Source organism: Urocitellus parryii, chromosome 1 (genome assembly GCF_045843805.1).
Source record: "Urocitellus parryii isolate mUroPar1 chromosome 1, mUroPar1.hap1, whole genome shotgun sequence".
Classification (NCBI taxonomy): Eukaryota; Metazoa; Chordata; class Mammalia; order Rodentia; family Sciuridae; genus Urocitellus; species Urocitellus parryii.
In genome coordinates this window covers 229,664,469-229,686,203 of record NC_135531.1, presented here as the reverse complement: position 1 = coordinate 229,686,203, position 21,735 = coordinate 229,664,469, and the positions used below count along the sequence as shown (strand labels likewise).

At 32.0% G+C, this 21,735-nt stretch overlaps 1 protein-coding gene across 2 annotated transcripts in view; it reads right to left on the bottom strand.

Annotated features, from left to right (window-relative positions):
* Positions 1 to 21,735, bottom strand: part of Agps (alkylglycerone phosphate synthase) — a 141,603-nt gene that overhangs the window by 81,197 nt on the left and 38,671 nt on the right. For both annotated transcript variants that reach the window (XM_026391997.2, XM_077802919.1), the window contains exons 8-10: positions 20,960 to 21,040; positions 11,015 to 11,140; positions 6,732 to 6,840 (exon numbers count right to left, since the gene is read on the bottom strand). In XM_026391997.2, the coding sequence (XP_026247782.1) occupies positions 6,732 to 6,840; positions 11,015 to 11,140; positions 20,960 to 21,040 (316 nt within the window). The remainder of the gene's footprint in view (positions 1 to 6,731; positions 6,841 to 11,014; positions 11,141 to 20,959; positions 21,041 to 21,735) is intronic.

Sequence of the window (21,735 nt, the reverse complement as noted above, 5' to 3'; positions counted from 1 at the left end):
AGTCAGTTCTACAAACAAATTTAAAACTTGTCAGGTATAAATTCCTAAACACATGAATCACCTCATCCACCTACTCTAATCTAACCATAAGCCACAGAAAATCTTTTAAAATGCTTTCTGCAATTCAAGTTTCATCAGATTAAATTAATTTAGGGAAGGTCAATACAAACCCTGACTTTTGACAAGAAACTTTTCTATTTAAAAACTGAACTCCAAGTTCTCATATTTTTGACATATTTTGACATATTTTCTTACTTCTGATTAATAAAGTAATTTGAAAATATTTCTCTGAATCACAACACTATAATCAAAATATGATCCAAAGGAAAAAAATGGAAACTACTTAAACATCAACCAATAGAGGATATATATTACAATAGTGTTGACTCTGGACAAATACACATCTTGAATTTTGTACATACTTCTACATATCTGAATTTTGTAAATTTTGTAATGTACATGTTATTACTCAAAAAGCTTATTTCAAAATACGTATGTATCTCTATACATACATAAAGGTTTTTTGAAATTCTCAAAATTCCTAAATATTAATAAAAAGAAGGCATGCCTCAAATTTCTATATATCCATATTGTTTCATAGATACGCACCCTAAAGTAGTAAAGCCCACCATAACACTATGAGATTTTTAAAATCTGGTTTAAAATAAATTATTGTCTTATTCCAAGGTCAAGGAAGTGATCAAGGTGAGTCTATGCAACTTGTCATCTATCAGTTCATTACTCTCTCACTATGAGATCAAAATCCACCCAGGTCCCAAATGTAGTCTGATGGGGACGGCTTCAATTCAGACTTATACTCAAATTAAGCCAATCAAAAATGGATATGTCCAAATTCACTTCATCAAAAGGCCCATTTCTATGGTATTTTTATTTAATTAATTTTTATTAATTCTTTTGTTCTGGGAATATTAGATCAGTAGTGATATATAAAACTACATAGATTATTTATCACTTGATTATACACATCTTATGCCAATATTTTATATATACTTTATATAACTGTTTACAAAATAACTTCATGGAAATGTGACACCACTGAGGCTTACATATTATGTTTATGTTTAAAAACACATGCTTATATTTAAAAAAAAGACTGCAATAACTTTCAACATTTTGTTTTATGATTTTCAAATATAATTTTTGTTCTTGAGAAAACGTGAAGCTTTGATTGCTATTTATTATAAAATGCAAGTATTTGCTTGGAGCAAATTTAAAATCTTTCATAATTTCATAAAATATACTCAAGTAACCTTCTGATTAGGAATAATGGCAGTCATTTGATTCTGAAATTTCCCTCTCATTTTGTTTCCCCTACCCTCTCCCCCCCAAAAAAAAAATCAACATGGAAAACAAGTCACACAAGGCCTATAACTTCAGTATTACAAAAAACAAAAGAACCCTGCAACCTTCAAATTACCTCTAAGAAATTTGAAGAAAAAAAGAAAAAAACTCCAACAGACCTCCTGCAGCTTTCCAGCTGCTACAAGCTAAAAAGTGAATAAGGGAAGGATTAAAAGATCACAAAACAAAGAGGGTAATTGAGGACTTGGAAGAAGCACAGACAAAATTACACCCAGAAAGTAAATGCACGACAAATAATGCCAATAAAAACAATAGACTGTACAAGACCTCAGTAGTCCACAGCCTGACTACAGAGTGGAATTTGAAAATGTGAAGAACCAAAATTTACAGCCTTGGAGAAATACAAATGACACAAACACACACAGAGGGAGAGAGAGAGAGAGAGAGAGAGAGACAGACAGACAGACAGACAGACTGCTGAGACTCTTTAGATACAAGGCAGTAAAGAAAAAGAATGGGAAAAGACAGCCATCCTTTGCCTCAATAAAACTACCACAAAAAACAAACAGCACAAAAGAGGACAGAACATGGGGAAAAAAACACTACCATACTAGAAACCTATTTAAAGTAACAAACATGAATAGAAAAAAACAGAGCAAAAATATTTTTAAAAAATAAATAAATACTGCAGCTGGGGGCAATGGTGCACATCTGTAGTCCCAGCAGATCCAGAGGCTTAGGAGGATCACGAGTTCAAAGCCAGCCTCAGCAATTTAGTAAAGCACTAAGCAACCCAGCGAGACTCTGTCTCTAAATAAAATTTAAAAAATAGGGCTGGGGATGTGACTCAGTGGTTGAGTGCCCCTAAGTTCAATTCCTGGTACAAAAAAAAAGAAATACTGCAAAAAAGTCAGAAAATACAAATAATAGTATGCAGAAAAAAATCCCATTCCCCAAACCAATCATGATCTTGAGAAGAAGTGCAATACAACATTTCAAAAAAAATTAAATATTGCCAAACAAGCTACTGGGAATACTAAAAACAAACAGAGAATTAGAAACACAAAAATTAAAGACAAATTTTAAAAACCCTAGGAGAAATAAAACAAACCATCAAATTTGGGAAAGAAATACAGCAACAATTTTAAAAAGCACCTAAAAAATGACGGTTAAATTATAAGGTAACTGAATAAGAGATACACTTAAATGAAAATTTACTAAAGGGTATTTTTAAAAAGCAGAAAAATAGCCAAAGAATGACACTAGAATAAAGAAATCAGAGAAAAAGTGGGTGAATTGGAAAATAAGCAAAAGAAGTCAAACATATGTATAATGGGCGTCCCTAAAGAATAAAAATCAAAATAATAAAACACTTTTTTTTTAAATGTGGTGCCTCACACATGCTAGGCAAGCGCTCTACCACTGAGCCCCCACAATGTCAGCCCCCCAAAATACCTTTATTTTTTAAATAGAAATTTAAAAAAAAAATTTAACATTACAATCCAAAAAATTGGCTAGAAATAAAAGACGTGAGTCTATACACTGGAAAAGTCTACTAGATACAACTACAGCAAATAACCCAACCAATCAACTTAAACTTTAAGAGTATAATGACAAAGAAAAAAAAAAATCCTGGGCCTCCAGGTAAAAAGAGAAAACAACCTATGAAAAACAAGAGAAATAGACTGGTATCATTTTTTTAAAACAATAAATAAAATTAATATAATAGGGGAGCTGCATTTTCAAGAAAGTTAGAGAAAGGATGACCCAAAGATGTATCCATTCAAGCCGTCCTTAGTATCAAAGTCACAGAAAACCAGTTTAGAACATTCCAGAACTCAGGGAATGGTAAAAGTGCCTTTCCTGAGAAATACACCCAAGGATGATCTTTATTTAATTAAAACATGACGAGTGAATCTTTAAAAAAGGATTGATATAAGCCATTTTTATCTACTTAATTGTAGAGCAAACATTAAAACAAAAGCATTATCAGTAGGTTAAAAAACAAAATTACACTTTGTCTTTCAAATAAAAGAAAGTTAAATTATTAGTAAATCCTATGGTTAGGAAAAGAATGAAAAGCATTTATAATGCTTTGAATATTTATTATAATTTGCATTATACTGATCATGTTAGAGCACCTAAAATAGAAGAAAACTCCTTATTGGAAGAAAAGATGAAAAATTTACAACACAAAACAAGACAAACACATTATACTTCAGGTTATTAGGTATATGTGAAATTTAGGATTACCGGGTGCAATGGCACACACCTGTAATGCCAGCAGCTCAGGAGCCTGAGGCAGGAGGATTGCAAGTTCAAAGTCAGCCTCATCAACTTAATGAGGCCCTCAGCAACTTAGCAAGACCCCAACTCAAAAGAAAATAAAAATAAAAAGGGTTGGGATGTGGCTCAGTGGTTAAGTGCCCCTAGGTTCAATCCCAGGTACAAAACAAAAATTCAAGGTTGTCATCAAATAATTTAACTATGGAAAAAAAAAAAAACATTTTTAACCTTCAGGAAAGGTTTATGATCACATTTAAGGCATAAGGTTATTATATATGTAGTTCAAAACAGCACATAAAAACACATTTTACAGGGTATAGGTTATAGCTATAACTTATACCAGAACTCAGGAAATGGTCTTTATTTATTTATTGTTTGCTCTACAATTAAGTAGATAAAATGGTTTACAGAGTGTAGGTTATAGCTCAGTGGCAGAGTGTTTATCTACCATGTGTGAGGCACTGGGTTCAATCCTTAGCACAGCATTAAAAACAACAACAAAAAAAAAAAAACATAAAGGCATGCTGTCCATTAAAAATATATATATATTTTACAACAGAACATGATGTACATAAATTTACTTTCTCAGTCATGTCATCTCCTGGCCTATATAAAAATAATGCTATATTTGCATATAAGCTGAAATAGTGATTAGGAATCATAAATGGTAAAGATTGATGATATCAAAATAATGAATAGCCAGAATAACAGTAATAAACTTAACATTTGGTCTTATAAATTGCTGAGCACAATCACATTAAATCCTCACAACAAATTTATGAAAAGGGATGCTTTTATTATTTTCATTTTATAGCTGAGGACATTTGACACAGATAATTACCTAATTTAAACAAAGTCCCAGAAACACAAGTGATAAAACTAGAATTGAAATCCAAATCTGACAGACTTCATGGCTCATGCTCTTAAATCAGTATGCTATTTTGAATACATATTCATAATAAAATCTCACTTAACTATTTATACCTATTTTCCATAAATCATATTTCTTCACTTACTTTACTGTTTTCCTACCTTAAATCTCTCTCCAGTCCCCTTATAACCTGCTGTTTACTCTACCAAGCAATTAAACCTTATGTCCTACTTATACTGAAAAACTGGCAGTTTCATGATGAAACAGACAAGGGGCTTTCTCACTTCTCAGTCTGCTTCTATGTTGTTTTTTAAAGAGTAAATACTGTACATCTTTCTATATTTGACCTAGAATTATTTTCTGCTAACAACCTTCAACAACCAGTTTAGGTATGGCTTCTCGGGAGAAGCCTTCAAATACCCATCAACCTGACCTGATCTGTATTTCTCCCTCATTTACTTTAATCGTAGAATTTATCACACTGTTGTGTAATGACCTCTACTTAAGTGCCCTTAAATGTGCTACCACAGTACCTAACAAGCAGAATTTTTAAAACACTGAGAAAAAAAATTGAAGAGTTTACTTGAAAAGATAATATATATTTTATAGATTCAATTCCAACTATGTATATATCAATAATAAAAATTATGAGTTTTAGGGGAAGAGCAGTGGTATACAGCTACAATACCAGTGACTTGGGAAGCTGAAATAAGAGGACTTCAAGTTCCAGGCCAGCCTGGGCAAATTAGGAAGACACTGTCTATAAAGTAAAAAATAAAAGGACTGGAGATGAAGCTCACTGATAAAGCACCCCTAAGACCAATTCCCAGTATCTGAATGAATTAATAAATAAATACATAAATAAATATGAATTTTAATACCCATTTCTTATTTACCTTGAAATCTAATAGCAAAATTTACATTCTTTTAGTTAACTTTTAGATAATGCATTAATGTAAGAATTTCCAGAAAAATATTTGACAACTATATTATTTTAAAGAAACTTAATATTTTATTTTTCTCATGAAAAATGTAGCTGTTTTTTCCTAGAAGATTTTGCTGATCAGAAATGGAATAAACTAAGTAAACTGGTGAGAAATCTCAACAAAAGTTTCATTGATTATCATGCAAAACACCTAAGCTATACCCCTAGACAAGAGTCTATCAAATTTTAGTGATATGGTAAAGAGCATATCACTTTATCATAACACCAAGAGCTAGACTTTGTCATTTTTCTCCTCTTTGATGTTACCATCAAAGATTGCAATCTATCTTCTAACATCTTAATTAATTATAACTACTTGTTCCAATTCTCAATATAGCTTAAAATCTTTTTCTACTTGGACCACCTCTAAAGCAAATGAGTTCCTCTGCCAATTTACACTTTCTTGTTTTAATTTATCAAATTTAGAAATAATTTCTTGTTTTAGATTATTTTGTTTCTCCAAATTCTTATTTTTCTGAATTCTCCAAGACTCCCATTCAAAGAACTGAAAATTATGGTCATGTTTAGCTTATCCATACAATTCACTGTGTCTACCTACAGTCTGTGAAACATAAAGAAAAGGTTAATTTTCTTCTAATCTATATAGCAACTACATATTTAGGATGACCTAAAGAACTACATTCTAATCTATCCAACATTAAGTAACCAGCTAAGGATACTACTTGCAAAATTTAATGACCAACAGGTTTAAAAGATATGTGACTCAAAGTACTGGGGGCTGAAATGAAGAAAATTATGTAACATACATTGATGAATATGTCAAAATGAACCCTATTATTATGTATAATGCACTAATAAAGATGTAAATCAGAATTTAATTTCAGGTCTTCTAAAAATCAAATAGTAAAAAAAAAAAAGATAAAATTATAGAAAAATAAGACAGCAAGATAATGTTTACAGTTCTTTCCCCTGACAACTGTAAAGATATTAAACAGTATAGTACACAATATTAAACTACTTTACATCCTACTTTTCCTAAAATTAATTAAAAATTCTGAAAGAAAAAAATGTAATTTAAAAAAGATGCACTATCTCCAGAAAAAAGGAAAATGAACAAGAAAGTTAAATAAGATGTTCTCATAATAAAAACTTTATGAAATACTAAAATAATAAAACTTTTTAAAAATTACTATTCCTTAAGTATATAAAATGTCTTTCTTTCAAAGATCTGATATCAAATAACAGATTTTTCACAAAATTGAGTCACCAGTATTTTTTTCATAATAAATCTGCAGTTATATTTACCTTCAGATCCCATGATGAAGTGATGGATATCAGGGCCTGTTGACATACGAGGTCCTTGACAGCTTTTTTCTATTACACCTCTAGGTGTTACCATTTTCATATGAACCACCTGTTTAATACAATACAGGATGTAAATTCTAGGAATCAGCCATTGAATTAGTGTGTGTATATATATATACACATTTTACATATTCATATAAAATACTACTTTTAAAATGTGGGGCTGGGGCTGGGATTGTGGCTCAGTTGTAGAATGTTCACCTAGCACGCATGAGGCACTGGATTCGATCCTCAGCACCACATAAATGTAAAATAAAGATATTGTGTCTACCTAAAACTAAAAAATAAATATTAAAAAAAAAGAAATGTGGGGCTAAGCAATAGATTGTGATGCCCTTTAGGACTTTAGTATCTTTTAGTAATTCTTAGACTAAAGATAAAATTTGTATATAACCTAAAAGAGAGAAAAATCCTAAAATTATTATATGCCTCTTGATTTAAGCTGGTTTAAACATATTTATCATCTTAAGAATGGAAAAACAAACTTCTTTAATTAAAGATTTAATCCAAGGTTATCCATATGACAAAGAACTAAGGACTCAAACAACAAACAACAGTGAAGATATTACTTTAACAGGCTCATTCTTTCATTCATTTTGTATATATAGTAATATATTATTATATTATATCATATAGTATATAATTATATATACTATATAATATACATTATAATATTGTTATATATTATACACTATATATTGTATATAACATATGCCATATGTACACATAACATACATGTATATGTGTGATAATATTTTTTATATAATTATATATTTTATTTATTTTTTATTTCTCATTAAATTGCCCAGGTTGGCCTCAAACCTGCAATCCTCCTGCCTCAGACTCTCAAACTGCTGGGATCACAGGCATATGCCACTACACCTGGCTATTTAAATGTATTTTATGAAACACTAGTACTCATGTCAGGTACTGTGCTACATGCTTGAAATTCTAAGAAAAATAATATTTTTGCCTTATCCCCACAAAAAAAGAATGAAATATTAATTATGATCATGTCAAATGAAGATGGGGCTGGGCTTATAGATCAGTGGTAGAGCACTTGCCTAGCATGCACCAGGCTCTGGATTAGATCTCAAGTACCACAAAAATAGACAGATTTAAAGAGACAGAACTGAGTTAAAGAGAAAAAGCAAGGGATATATGTAAGTGCACCGTATAGGTAAGAAAGTCAATATTTTGGGCAAGAAGGATCATTCTAAAAATCAGTTTCAATATCTCATTTGTAAAGAGGTAAAAATCCAACACATTTTTAGAATGGATTTTTGACCACTAAACAATGATGATCTATTTACTATTAAAGCAAATGATGAGAGGACATATAAGCAATTCACAAAATAAGAAATGAGAAGTGCCAGTGAAGACATTTTCAAAGTTTACACTCTAGCAATTTAAAAAAAAAAAAATACACACACACACACACACAAAACTAAAACACAAAATATTAAAAAAAGGCCTAGTTAACTACAAAGATTCTCATAGTGATAGTGGGAATATCAATCATTACAAATATGGCAATTTGGCTGGAGGATTCAAAGACTTAAAAATGTATAAATTTCTTGATCCAACAATTCAACCTCAGGGAGCCTACTAAAACAAAGGAATATACCCAAGAAACTACATTAGAGGATATTTTTATCAGTTTTCTGTAATTTTAAAATAAAAAATAACTACGGAGACTGTTTAATAAACCATGAATTATCCATAAAGATTATGTGAACCCTTTTTAAATGATGGTGTACACCTCCATTCATCCATGTTAATACACTGATAACAAAAATTAAAGAACAAATCAAACACAGTATGATTCCTTTTATATTAAAAACTAGATATACTCATATGTGTTTGTGGTATGCCTAGAAAAATAATTGGGAAAATAAATATAAAGATGTTAAAATTGTTAGAAATGACTACGTATTTAATATACAAAGAACATGTAATTTTTTATAATACGTATATATATTATTCTTAAAATAAAAACAAGTTGTTGTCTAATTACATAAATTATCCATATAATAGTTATGATTTTATATATATATATTTTTTTTAAAGAGAGAGTGAGAGAGGGGAGAGAGAGAGAGAGAGAGAGAGAGAGAATTTTTTTAAATATTTATTTTTCAGTTCTCGGCGGACACAACATCTTTGTTGGTATGTGGTGCTGGGGATCGAACCCGGGCCGCACGCATGCCAGGCGAGCGCGCTACCGCTGAGCCACATCTCCAGCCCAATAGTTATGATTTTAAAAGAAGGATTTTCTTCTGAAAACTAAATGCTTACTATGTCACACGTTATTTATTTTTGTGAAATTCAGAATTTTTAGTTTGATTTTATTACTGTAGGATTCTACTTTTCCTTCTAACAGTACTTTATAATGAAAAAGTATAGCAGAGCACCTTTTACAGTGGCAGTGGATTATTGTTAAAGATCATGAGCTTCAACTCCATAGTATCAGCGTAAGAAAGTGTAACCAAAAATGCTCAGGAAATCCTTTAGTGAAAAGACTTCTAATAAATCAAAAGATAACTCAAGTTGAACTTTAATTCCATGTTCTTGGAAACAGAGGGGGACGGGAAATTTAAAGTTAAAAGTTTATTCTATTGTACACAAAAAGTATTCAAGACTTTTGAATCTTCAGATTAAAAGTTAGACCAAATAAATAACTCTTTTCAACTTTTTTCCAAAGTTAAAATATCATTACTTACTATACTTTATACACTAATAATGATTAAAGAAATGTTAATACTTCTAAAAAGTGTAATATTTTTCATGAGTGCCAGTGCAGGCACAGATATTAAAAATATATCAATTTTAGTAGAGATTTCAAAAATGCAATGAAAATTAAGATAGTTTCAGAGGATACAAGATGCTGCAAAAAAATTAAGTTAAAAACAAAATGTGCTTAGTAACTGCTTGTCAGATAAGTACATTAGGATGTACACTTATAATCTGTGGCCCTTAACTATCTCCCAAAAAATGACTGAAATAAATTAAATATTTTGGCAGTACCAAATCTAAGTTTATCAAGTATTTGCCTACCTCTGATAAAGTTCATAATCTAATAGCAAAAAAAAGTTAAATCTTCTCCCCTGCAATTGAATTTAGTTATTTTAGTTACAAAAAAGAAAAATATAATTTTTAAAAATGTCTGCAATAAAAGAAAACAAACATGGGCACATAGGCTGGAGTGTGGCTCAGCAGTAGAGCCCTTACTAGCATGAATGTGGCCCTGGGTATCCTCAACAGGAAAGAAAAGAAAGAAGGAAAGGGAGAGAGGGGAAGAAGAAACCAGGATAATGTAAACATTTCTAAAGAGCTGACAATATAAGCTGACAAGAGTCTTAAATTACTGGGTGTTAACTACAAACAATAAATATATCTCATTAAAAATTTTAAATTCACATCAACTGAAAATGTTGAAACTTTAGATTTAAAAAAGAAAGCTTTACAAGTCCAGGAATAATGTTAGGAACGTCACTTTAATACCCTCTTAAATTAAAGTTCTTTTGAACTACTCCCAAAATATTGAAGATAAAGGAACTAACATTTATGAAGCACCTATTGCACACCAGAGATTCTGCTGAGTTTTCCCTTCATGCCCTTTACTCCTTACAATAGTTCTATGCAGTGAATTTTATTTTTCTATTTTATAAGAAAAGAAAATTGAAGTTTATAATGGTGAACCAATTTGCATAAGATCACATAACTAATCATTAGAAAAACTACCAATGAAACAAATGATACCTAATACCTAACTAGGGTGCCTACAAGTACACTATTATCACACTGACTCCCAGAAAATTGGCACCAGATAAGCTAAAACAAAATGGTAAACACATTAAACATTACAGATCATATCACTACTTAACAGAACAATTTCAAATAGCCTTTAATTAAATTTTTGAAAAAATTTTTAAATTTTTTCAGAAAAATAAATTTAAAATCTCCTAAAGTAACATAGTAGCAATGCTGAAATACTTAAATAGACTAAAATCTTTGAGTTTCCATAAGGCTTGTAAATAATATTTGTGTATTTCATAAGTTGGATACTGTGAAATATCTACAGTTTAAGTGTTAATCATGTGACACACACACATACATACAAACACCACATCATTATAATCAAAAGAGCTACATTCTGATGAAGATGAACCTCTTCATAATAATCCCTATATGCTAATCAATTATATAAACAGAAATAAATTCACCAGGTCCTCAATATTGCCATAGATATTCTTCTTCATGCCTGATGCCCGAGTAGATATCCATCCTCCCACAGTGCTGAATTCCAGGGAATCTGGTTCATGACCTGTACAATAACCACTTTCTTTAAGCTGGAAAACAAAAATGTTAACATTTGAACAGCGAAATGGTGCCATTGTACATAAGACTCAACACATTAATTCCTCCCACTTTAAAATTTCCATATGACACTGCTGATTTTCATTGAAACTGAAAAATAAATACTTTTATTAGTAGTTCTCAAAAAAATTTAAACTTCTGCCTAATGGAAAGCTTTACAAAACTGGAACATGTGGGCCAAAAGATAGCTGTAGTCCACAGGTTCAACAAAAAATCTTGCTCCTTATATCCTTTTGTTATAAAGCCAGCTGTCCCTCCTCACCTCTACCCACCCACACAAAGAGACAATTTAAATACTTATGGAGAACAGATTAAGCTTAAATAACTTCCAACTTCACCTAAACACTTTCAATAAATAAAGCACTTAATCTCTTGTTCTCCCTGCCCTAATATAATATGCAGCAGGCCTGCAGAAAATCTGAGCAAATTGCCTGTACTTAATTCTCTCAAGGAGTCATGTGTTTTCATGTACAGCCATCTGGCTAGGTTTCCTGCATGTAATACCATCATTTATTTGTGATGCGGATCATGCATTCCTGTACATTAAATAGTCACTTGTTTCTCATTTTTCTATATTAGCTTAGCTTTGCCATCTGTACAGCACCTGAGGTTGAATGGATGCCCTTTACTGCAACAACACCAAAGCCATTCCACTGAAATAATTTTAAAGACTCAGCCATCTCCTGTCAAATGATACAGACACCACCATCTGCATATCCACTATCTACTGCACTCAAGCCCATCAATCTGCATTGACCATTTTGATAGTCATCCAGTTAAGCAACTGCTTCTATTTTTCAAGTAAACCATGCAGAGACATAGAATATGTCAGCTATGTTTGCATCTGAGTATTTGAGTGTGGTATAAAAGTTATAATCCCAAATTTGAAAGTCTACTAGTTAAATATAACTTGTTAGATTTTGTACACCACTGATGCAAACTATATTTTCTATTTTGCTGTTAAGAAAACAAGATTTGAAAAGACACCAATTGCCATTCTTTTCCACTAGATACCCAATACATTTATTTAATTTCAGGAGGTTAATGCCAAGCACAGTGGTGCACACCTATAATCTCAGCTACTTGGGAGGTAGAAGCAGGAGGATTCCAAGTTTGATGCCAGCCTGGGCAACTGAGATTCTGTCTCAAAATAAAATTCTAAAACAAACAAAAAATAGGGGTTGGGTGTAGCTCAGAGGTAGAAAGCTTCTGGGTTCAATCCTCAATACCAAAATAAACTAATAATTTTTTGAAATGAGGTTAATAACTACCCACAAATAAACCAAGTACATGTCTGAACAGGTTAAAACTAAAAATATCAGATTGTTACATTATATTTCTCCTCTAACACCACTCACAATCTAAACTGATGTTATTTTCTCTCAAAAAAACTAGTTACTCAATTTTATGAAATTAGGAAAAGAAAAAAATATTTATGGAGTCCTAAGATGTGGCATGCACTAAACAGAATTTTCACATATTTTAATGACAAAATGAACTTCCACACTACTTATTCAGAAGCCTTCACATCATTAAATATACACTTAAACTATTTCCATTAGTATATCCAATATTAAGATATACTATTAAGTTGGATCTTATATCTGGTAAGCCATTTCCTTACTTTCTCCAATTACAAATAGTTACTATGTGCCAGGAATTATGTAAAGGAATGAAGATAAAGACTCCAAAAATAAAAACAAGGAGTTCTTATGCTGAAGGAACTCTACCTAGCACAAATATTTTAATCTACTTTCTTGTTAAAAAATCTCACTAACTTCCTACTAAGTAAGTGAGTTAAGTATTAATAGTTAAACTTGGGTTTGAGGGGCTGGGGTTGTGGCTCAGTGGTAGAGTGCTCACCTAAAATACAGTGTCCACTTAAAACTAAAAAATAAATATTACAAAAAAAATTTATCCTAGCTAGAAAATCTGCATACTACAGGATGCTAATTTACTAAGAAACTGTCGTTGGGACACAATACTCTATAATTGTATCTACTACCATATACATGATAGGAGCCACTTTATCCTTTAAAAGCTTATATTTTCTGTTATTGTCATTAGCTACCTAAGAATAATCTGAAGGAAGGTCCAGATTTATTCATACACTTAACAAATAATCTTTTAAACAAAATAACCTCTCTGTTCCATACTGCATTATATAAAAGTAACAACTTTGTCCATCAATCTCTTCTCATGTGCCATGAAAAACTATAAGAACAGGATCTTTATCCCACTTCTGTGTCCCCTTCAATACCAAAACAACAAGTATTTATTCAGTATGTGCCGAGCTTCAGATACATCACCAAAACAAAAACAATCCTAAACTGTGGAGGTTGTACAGTGTCTCCCCTTATCCACAGAGGACATATTCAAGACCCCAGTGGATATCTGCAACTGTGGATAGTATCAAACCCTATGCAGTATTTTAGGCTTCTCTTGTAGCATCACTACTCTTGCCCTTTGAGGCCATTATTCAGTAAAACTGTTATAAGTTAAAGAAGTGTACAGTAAACCCTAGAATAACAAAATAAAAGGTCATAGATAATAAAGAAACAAAGGAAATAAAAAGTATCATTAAAAAATAATACATCTTAAAAAGGTAGTAAAAAAGAGGAAAAGAAAAAAACACATGGACAATATAGAAAATAAATACAGGTTGTATACCTCTTATCTGAAATGCTTAGAATCTGAAGCAGCTCAGACTTCAATTTTTTTTCTGATTTCAGAATATATATACATATATTATAAGATATCTTAGGTATGGAAACCAAGTCTAAACATGAAATTCATTTATATTTCATATATATCGTAAGCACACAGATAGATGATTGCTAGGAGCCACAGCAAAAATATTGATACAGGCACCTTTGGGTTTAGTGACTGCCAACCAGCCATTCAGATTATGATTATGTTAAGTTACATTATGGTAATTGTCTCCTGCTGTTTACCTGGGCCCGTTTGGGGACTCAGGTTACTCATGTCACTCTTGTAATGGGAGAGTTCCCATTGGTTGGGAAAGGTTGGTAGGAGGGTGTTCCGGGGGAAGTGGAGCCCCCCCCCCCCTCAGGTAGAACACACGTGGTGGACCCACTTGTTAGGGGACGCACACGGCCTCTCACAAAATAAAACTTTGTCTCAGTTTGACTGGCTTGTGTTTTTGTGCCCAACCGGGTTGCAAGATTGCAAGCCGGCGTGCACTGACAGCCCAGCAGGGAAGCGCTCAGCAGGGGTGCGGCAGGCAGTGCTCGGCAGGCAGTGCTCGGCGACAGCAGCGCAGCGGCAGGAGCGGAGCTCAGGGCCCGGGGCCGGGCAGCCTGCAGCAGATGATAATTTTATACAGTATTTTTTGGGTATCTACAATTTGACTTCAAACCATTATGTGAAGTTTTTGCATGTGGCATCATGTTGGCATTCAAAAAAATTTGAATTCTGGAGAATTTCAAATTTGAGATTAGGGATGCTCAACCCGTTAGCAAGATGACAAACAAACTAAAACTGTCAAAAGATGAAATGATGCCCCGATGAAAAGGTAGCAACTCTCAGGTTAGACAAAAAGAAAAGACCCAATTATCTGATGCCAACAAAAAAGGTATTTTAAACATAAAGATACAAACTAGTTAAAAGCAAAAGAATAGAAAAAGGGAAAAAACATACCATGCTAACAATAATCAGAAGAAAACTACAGTAGATATTTTAATATTAAAGTTGATTTCAGAGCAAAGAATGTTATCAGGAATAAAAGAGAATATTTTATCATGACAAAAGGGTCAATTAATCAAGGAGACACAATAATCTTCAACATTTATTTACTGTTGTCCTCTGATAACAAGTTTTAAAGTACACAGAGTAAACATTGATAGAAGTATAAGTAGACAGATCTGCAATTATACTAGAGGTTTTAATGGCCCTCAATAATTGATCAAATAGCAGACAGTATATAAGAAAAATAAATAAGTCCTAAATAATACTATAAATTATTTTGACCTAATACATATTTATAGATTAAGCCACCAAAAAGCAAATGACACAGTTTTTGCAAGTACACATGAAACATGTACAAAACAGACCACATCATGGGCTATAAAACAAGTGACACTAAATTTGAAAGGATCCAAGCTGTATAAAGTAGTTTTTTTAAAACACGATAGAATTAAGATAGAAATTAAAAACAGACAAAGGTCTGTTAAAAAATCTCTAAATAATTGGAAACTAAATAGCATAAATAAAGCTTAGGTCAAAGAAAAAAATCAAAAGAGAAGTAGAAAATATTATGACATGAATGGGGTAAAAATTGAGGATGCCAATAAAGCAATAGTTAGGCAAAAATTTACAACAGTGAAACCCTTTATTAGAAAACAAGACCTCAAATTACCATAACTTCTGCCATAAAATATGAAAAGGAATTTGACAAATCCAACATTCACTCCTAATAAGAACTCTAAAACTAATGTAGAAAAGGACTTCCTCAACTTGATAAAAGGTATCTACAAAAAAAACACCTACATTTAATATACACTTAATGTTAAAGGTCTGAATACATCTATATCAGTAATAAGATAAGGATATCCACTCAAATTTATTTGTATTAAGAGGTTCTGGTCAGCATGATCAAGTGAGAAACAGAAATAAAAAGCATCCAGATTACACAGGTGTATAATCCCAGCAGTTTAGGAGGCTGAAGCAGGAAGATCACAAGTTCATCCTCAGCAACTTAGCATGGCCCTAAGCAACTTACAAAACTCTGTCTCAAAATAAAAAATTTAAAAAGGGATGGGGATGTGGCTCAGTAGTTAAGCACCCTTGGGTTCAAGCCTTGGTACCAAAAAAAAAAAGCATTTTGATTCGAAAGGAAGAGATAAAATTGTCTTCATTCACAAACAACATGATCATCTACGTAGACAATCCAAAGAGATATACAAAATATTTAACCTAGTCAGTGAATTTAATAAGGGTGCAGATATAAGAACAATACACAAAAATCAACTCTATTTTATATGTTAATTTTTAAAATCAGAAATCCAAACAATAGCACTAAATACTATATAATACTTAAGGACTAATCTGATTTTAATAAATTCTTAAGACCCACACATAGAAATCATAAAACACTGCTGAGGAAAATTACAGACCTAAAAAATTAAAGATATACTGTGTTTATGGGTCAGGTCACAAGAAACAATATTGTTGAGATGTCAGTTCTCACCAATACAGAGTCAATGTAATCCTAATCAGAATCCCAATAGGCTTTTTTTTCCAAACAGAAATTGACAAAATTATTCTAAAATTCCTATAAAAATACAAAAACCTAGAATCACCCAAACAACTGTGAAAATGAATTTAAAATGTTGCAGTAATTCAGTCTGGTCCTACCATAAAGGTATACACACAGACTAATGCAACAGAACAGACTCCAGAACTAGATGCATATATATATACATATATACATACATACATACACACAAACACACACTCAAATGTGTTTTGTTTTGTTTTTAAATGATGGTGCACTTGTTACAGTGAAGAAATTCTATCTTTTTCAACAAATGGTGCTGGAAAAGTTAGATATCCATATGCAAAAAGAAATCAACTTCAATCAATATCAATACCTCAAATTATATGTAAACTAAGAATTCTTCTAAACTAGTTGATGTAAAACCAAAAACTATAAAACTTAAATAGGAGAAAGTCTTTGCAACCTCATGTTAAGAAACAATAACAGAAGCATGATGTGTAAGATAAAAAAATTAATATACCGAATAAAATGACATGCCACAGACTGGGAGAAAGTATCTGCAAAACATGTACCTGAGAAAAGACTTTATACAGAGAATATAAAGAACACTCTCTTTTGTCAGGCATTGTGGTACATGCCTGTAATCCCATTGGTTCAGAAGGAGGAGACAGGAGGATTGAAAGTTCGAGGTCAGCCTAGCAATTTAGCAAGGTCATAGCAACTTAGCAAGATCCCCAACTCAAAATAAAAAGTAAAAGGGCTGAGGATGTGGCTCAGTGGAATCAGTGGTAAGGTACCCTGGGTTCAATCCCTGGCACCAAAAACAAAAGGACTCTCAAAGCACCATTATAGAAAAACAAACAATTCAACTTAAAAATAGGGCTAACAATTTCAACAGACACTTTACCACTGATGATACATGGATGGCAACTAGGCATATACAAGGATATTCAACTTCACGAGTCATTAGAGATATTCAAATTAAAACTACAATAAGATACTACTACACACCTGCTACAATGACTAAAATTAAAAAAAAATAAAATGTATTAGCAAGGATTTGAAGACACTGAAACTCTTAATATAAGCTAAAATATAAAATGATACAATCACTCTGAGGAAAAGTTTGGTATATTTTCAAAAACAACCTATTATTTTGATCTATCCATTTCATTTCCAGATATTTGCCCAAGAGAAAGAAAACATACATCCATAAAAGAACCTGTACATGAATGTTCACTGCAGCTTTATTTCTAATAGCCCCAAACTAGTAATAAACCAAGTGCTCATCAACAGGTAAATGGATAAACTCTGGAGTACCTATACAACAGAATACTTCTGAGCAATGAAAAGAAACAAACTATTAATACATGCAACAATATAGATGAATCTCAAAATAATCATGGTAGCAAAAAACAACCAGAAACACCTCATCGTCCCCCCACTCCAAAAAAAAAAAAAAAAAAAGAGTACTGTATGATTCTACTTTTAAAAAATTATAGGAAATTTAAATAAATCTACAGTGTCTAAAAGCGGATCAGTGACTGTTAAGGACAAGGTATGGACTGGGAGTAAGAATGAGGTAGAATTATAAAGAAGCAAGAGGAAACTCTTGGGATTGATGAATATGTTCACCATCCTAATGGTTATAATGGGTTTCACAGTTGTATTCATATTTTAATACTTATAAAATTTGTACACTTTTAAGTGAAGACAATTTATTATATGAAAATTACATCTTAAATGAAACTATTATAAAGCAAAACAAAACAAAAATATATGACTCAGATTTCGATCTTAACTCTCAATCAACTAAATTTCTCTCTACTGAAAATGAAAAGCTACAGGGTAAGTAAAATTGGAAGGAATGATTAAAAATTTTATCTCTAAAAATTCAGTTTTTAAAACATTCAGTTTGAAATATCCCTTAGTTACCCAAGCAGACACATCAACTAGGAAATTAGATACAAGAATCTAAACGATTCAGGAAAGAAGTCTGGGTCAATGGTACAAATTTGGGAGTCTTCAGTGTAATAATAATTTAAAAAAAAAAAAAAGTTAACTGTACCTGGATGAAGCAGATAATCCTCCATAAAAATTAGTAGAATGAATCAAAATTCTAGGTATTAACTTAATTCAATCCTAATGAACAACCTAAAGAAGTAGAATCATCCCCATTTTATAGATGAGGAAACTGAGGCATAAAAGTAACTTGCCCAACATCATATAGCTACAAGCTATATTTGAAGTTTACACTAAGATCTAATATCTAGAAAGAAAGAAAATGATAAGTTTTTTAGCAATATGGACCCAAGGGGAAAAAAGAATTATGGCCACACATCCCCAGTTTTAGCCAATAAAGTAGTCAAAGTATTTTAATAAACCTGAAAAAGAAATTCCCCATTAGTGACTTCCCTTAAACATACTTAAATCAAAGTAACTTACAAGTTAAAGAGATTAAAATCAGCTTCCTAATGACTGTGTTGTTTCCTTTTTAAACTTCCAGAAACAAAAAGCAGTACATGTTAAACTGGTTATCTCAGCTGATATAGAAACTGAAGGACACCAAATTTTAAGGAAGAACTTGAACTGGGATCAAAACTGCTGCAGAGGGCTGGGGTTGTGGCTCAGTGGTAGAGCATTTGGCTAGCACAGGTGAGGCACTGGGTTCGATTCTCAACACTACATAAAAATAAATAAATAAAATAAAGGTATTGTGTCCATCTACAACTAAGTAAATTTTTTTTTAACTGCTGCAGAAACTACAGCCTACTGCAATCAAAACAGAAAGTGGTACATTGGCAGTAAGAAAAATAAACTAGTAGGTAAAATATCAGAAGTTTCTAGTCTAGGAGGATGTCATTCAAATTTAAAGAAAATATGTTCCTTGAATTTTAATTTTAACCTTTAAAAGAAAAGAAAGCTTGAAAAGGTTAAGATGCTATAATAAAGTATGTAAAATTAGAGACATAAAAAGCCATTCTTTTAATTTAAAAAAGAAATGCTATATTGATTGATAATGCCTCATTCTAGCAAAATGGAAGACTAATATTTGACTTTCGGGGGTTTTTCATTAAATACTACTATTCTGCCCACTGAAGTTCTTAACAAACTATAATAATTAATAAATTTCCTTATCTTGACATACAAAACCTTGACTTATTTGATAATCTTTAACACCTCAAGAAATGTCCAATTAAAATCAGCTTCCTAATTTATTATAGTTCTCTATTTATTCTAGTTCTCCACATCTTACTATATTAAATAAAAAATAAAGACAATAGTTAAATATTGTTTTCAAACCCCTTCAAGTAGAATTAGTCTCAGCAGACCAACTTCAGTCAACATTTCAAAAAAGAAGGAAAAAGATAATAAAAAGTAAGATAAACAATCATATCTTTCTCTATGTCCTGTTAAAGTTTTGGAGGGAAGAGTCTTTATAATCCCAAGTTGGACAAAGTGATTAATACATGACCAAAAAATAGAATTTCTAACTTTTGTTTACAAAAGCTAAGTTACAATTGCCTTGATCACAATTCAGGAAGTTGAAGGATCCAACCATTTGAACAATGACTTGCTTAGAACCTATGAAGAGAACCTAAAGTTTTTCAAAAATTCATTAGAATCCCCAAAACATGCTACAAGGACTCTCTAAGTTTCACTACTCGTAGATGAGCAGTTTTCAATAAAATTATTCATTGAAAAGTTCAGTAAACAGCAAACACCAACATCTACCTACTGGATGCAATTTACCATCAAGACTTGAGAATTATATTTCCAATATGTTCCATTTTGCTCCCTTCCATTCCTCCTACTGTGTATCAGGTCACTAATAGCACTCATCTAAATTATTACAGCAGTCTCTTAATCAGCTCTTACATGGCCTATTCATCCTCCACACAGTAGCCAGAATTCTCTAAGGTACAAGGATAAGGTTCAAGCTTTCAAAGTAGTTTTATAAGGTCCTTTATTTTCTGACCTCTTCATGTTTTTTTGGACTCATCCTCTTACTCCTACACCTACTCCCATCCAACATACACCAAGGATGTGTGTTCTACATACACACTACACTGCAGTCATACTCAGTTATCTGCAGTCTCCACTAAAAGCAATAACTATCTTTAAGGCCTATGCACATGCTTCTTCTCTGACTGCTTGTTCTTCCCACCTCACCTCTTTTTTTGCTAATCTGACTCATCCTGAAATCTCATCTCAAATTGCCCTATTCTGTCACACATTCTTTGTACAAGTTCTTCCCACCTGGCCCCATTTGATGACTTGAATTTAGTCTTCAGATGGCAATTCTCACTCTCAATCATTAAATTTCTATTTACCTAACTTTCTGTCCTAATAGAATGTAAGCCACCTTAGGGTAGTAGGTAATGTCTTTTTCACTACTATGTTCTCAACATCTAGCTTAATGCTTGACCCACATAAAAACTTGGCAAATTCATTGAGTTCCGGGGGGCGGGGGGGGGGGAATGTAACATGAAAGGTACTTCATTTAGATAGAGGACAGAATAGTTTTGAAAATCTTAAAGAGATAACATACCTGTCTTTCCAAATCTTGTCCTGTTATGCCAGCCTCTACATGAGCTGTCAGATTGTTCTCATCAACCCAAAGAATTCGATTCTGTTGAAAGAAGTGAGAAGTCTCATCTCCATGTCCTATTAACATTTTCTCAGGAAATACAGAACTTCCTAATTCAAGGCAACAAGTGACAAGACAATAATTAAATAAGTAGGGTTATTCAACCACCACCCAGGTGGGAAATGAGCTACACTTACCCCTTATTATATAACATAACACATAAAATACTGATTCTTTAGGCAGATATTAATATGAATTAAACTCCAACTCTTAGCTTAGGCAAATAACTATCTAGGCTTAGTGATTCTTCGCTGTAAAAGCATATACATAAATTAATACTATATACTCATAATAATGTAGACACGTGCTATTAGAAATAAATGAAATAATGCATATAAAAAAACAAACAGCATATGTGAGGCCTGGCATTCTGTAGATACTATCTGTACTTCTGTCAACATGGCAATCCTATCTAATTAAGAATCAGAAAATAGGAAAGAAAACACCTGCCAAGGCATCTGAATTAATAAATGGCATCTCTGCTTTCTGTCAATCTGAAAAAAAGACCAGAAATCCCACAGAGAAAACAAAGCACATCCCTGTGTCATACTCAAAGGAAAAAACTGAGTATTTTCTGGCAGAAATATATGACTGATAATAAAAAAAAATGTGTTTTTAACATTCTTATTTGGCCTAATTTTTATGTATATATGTGTCTAATATATATATATATATAT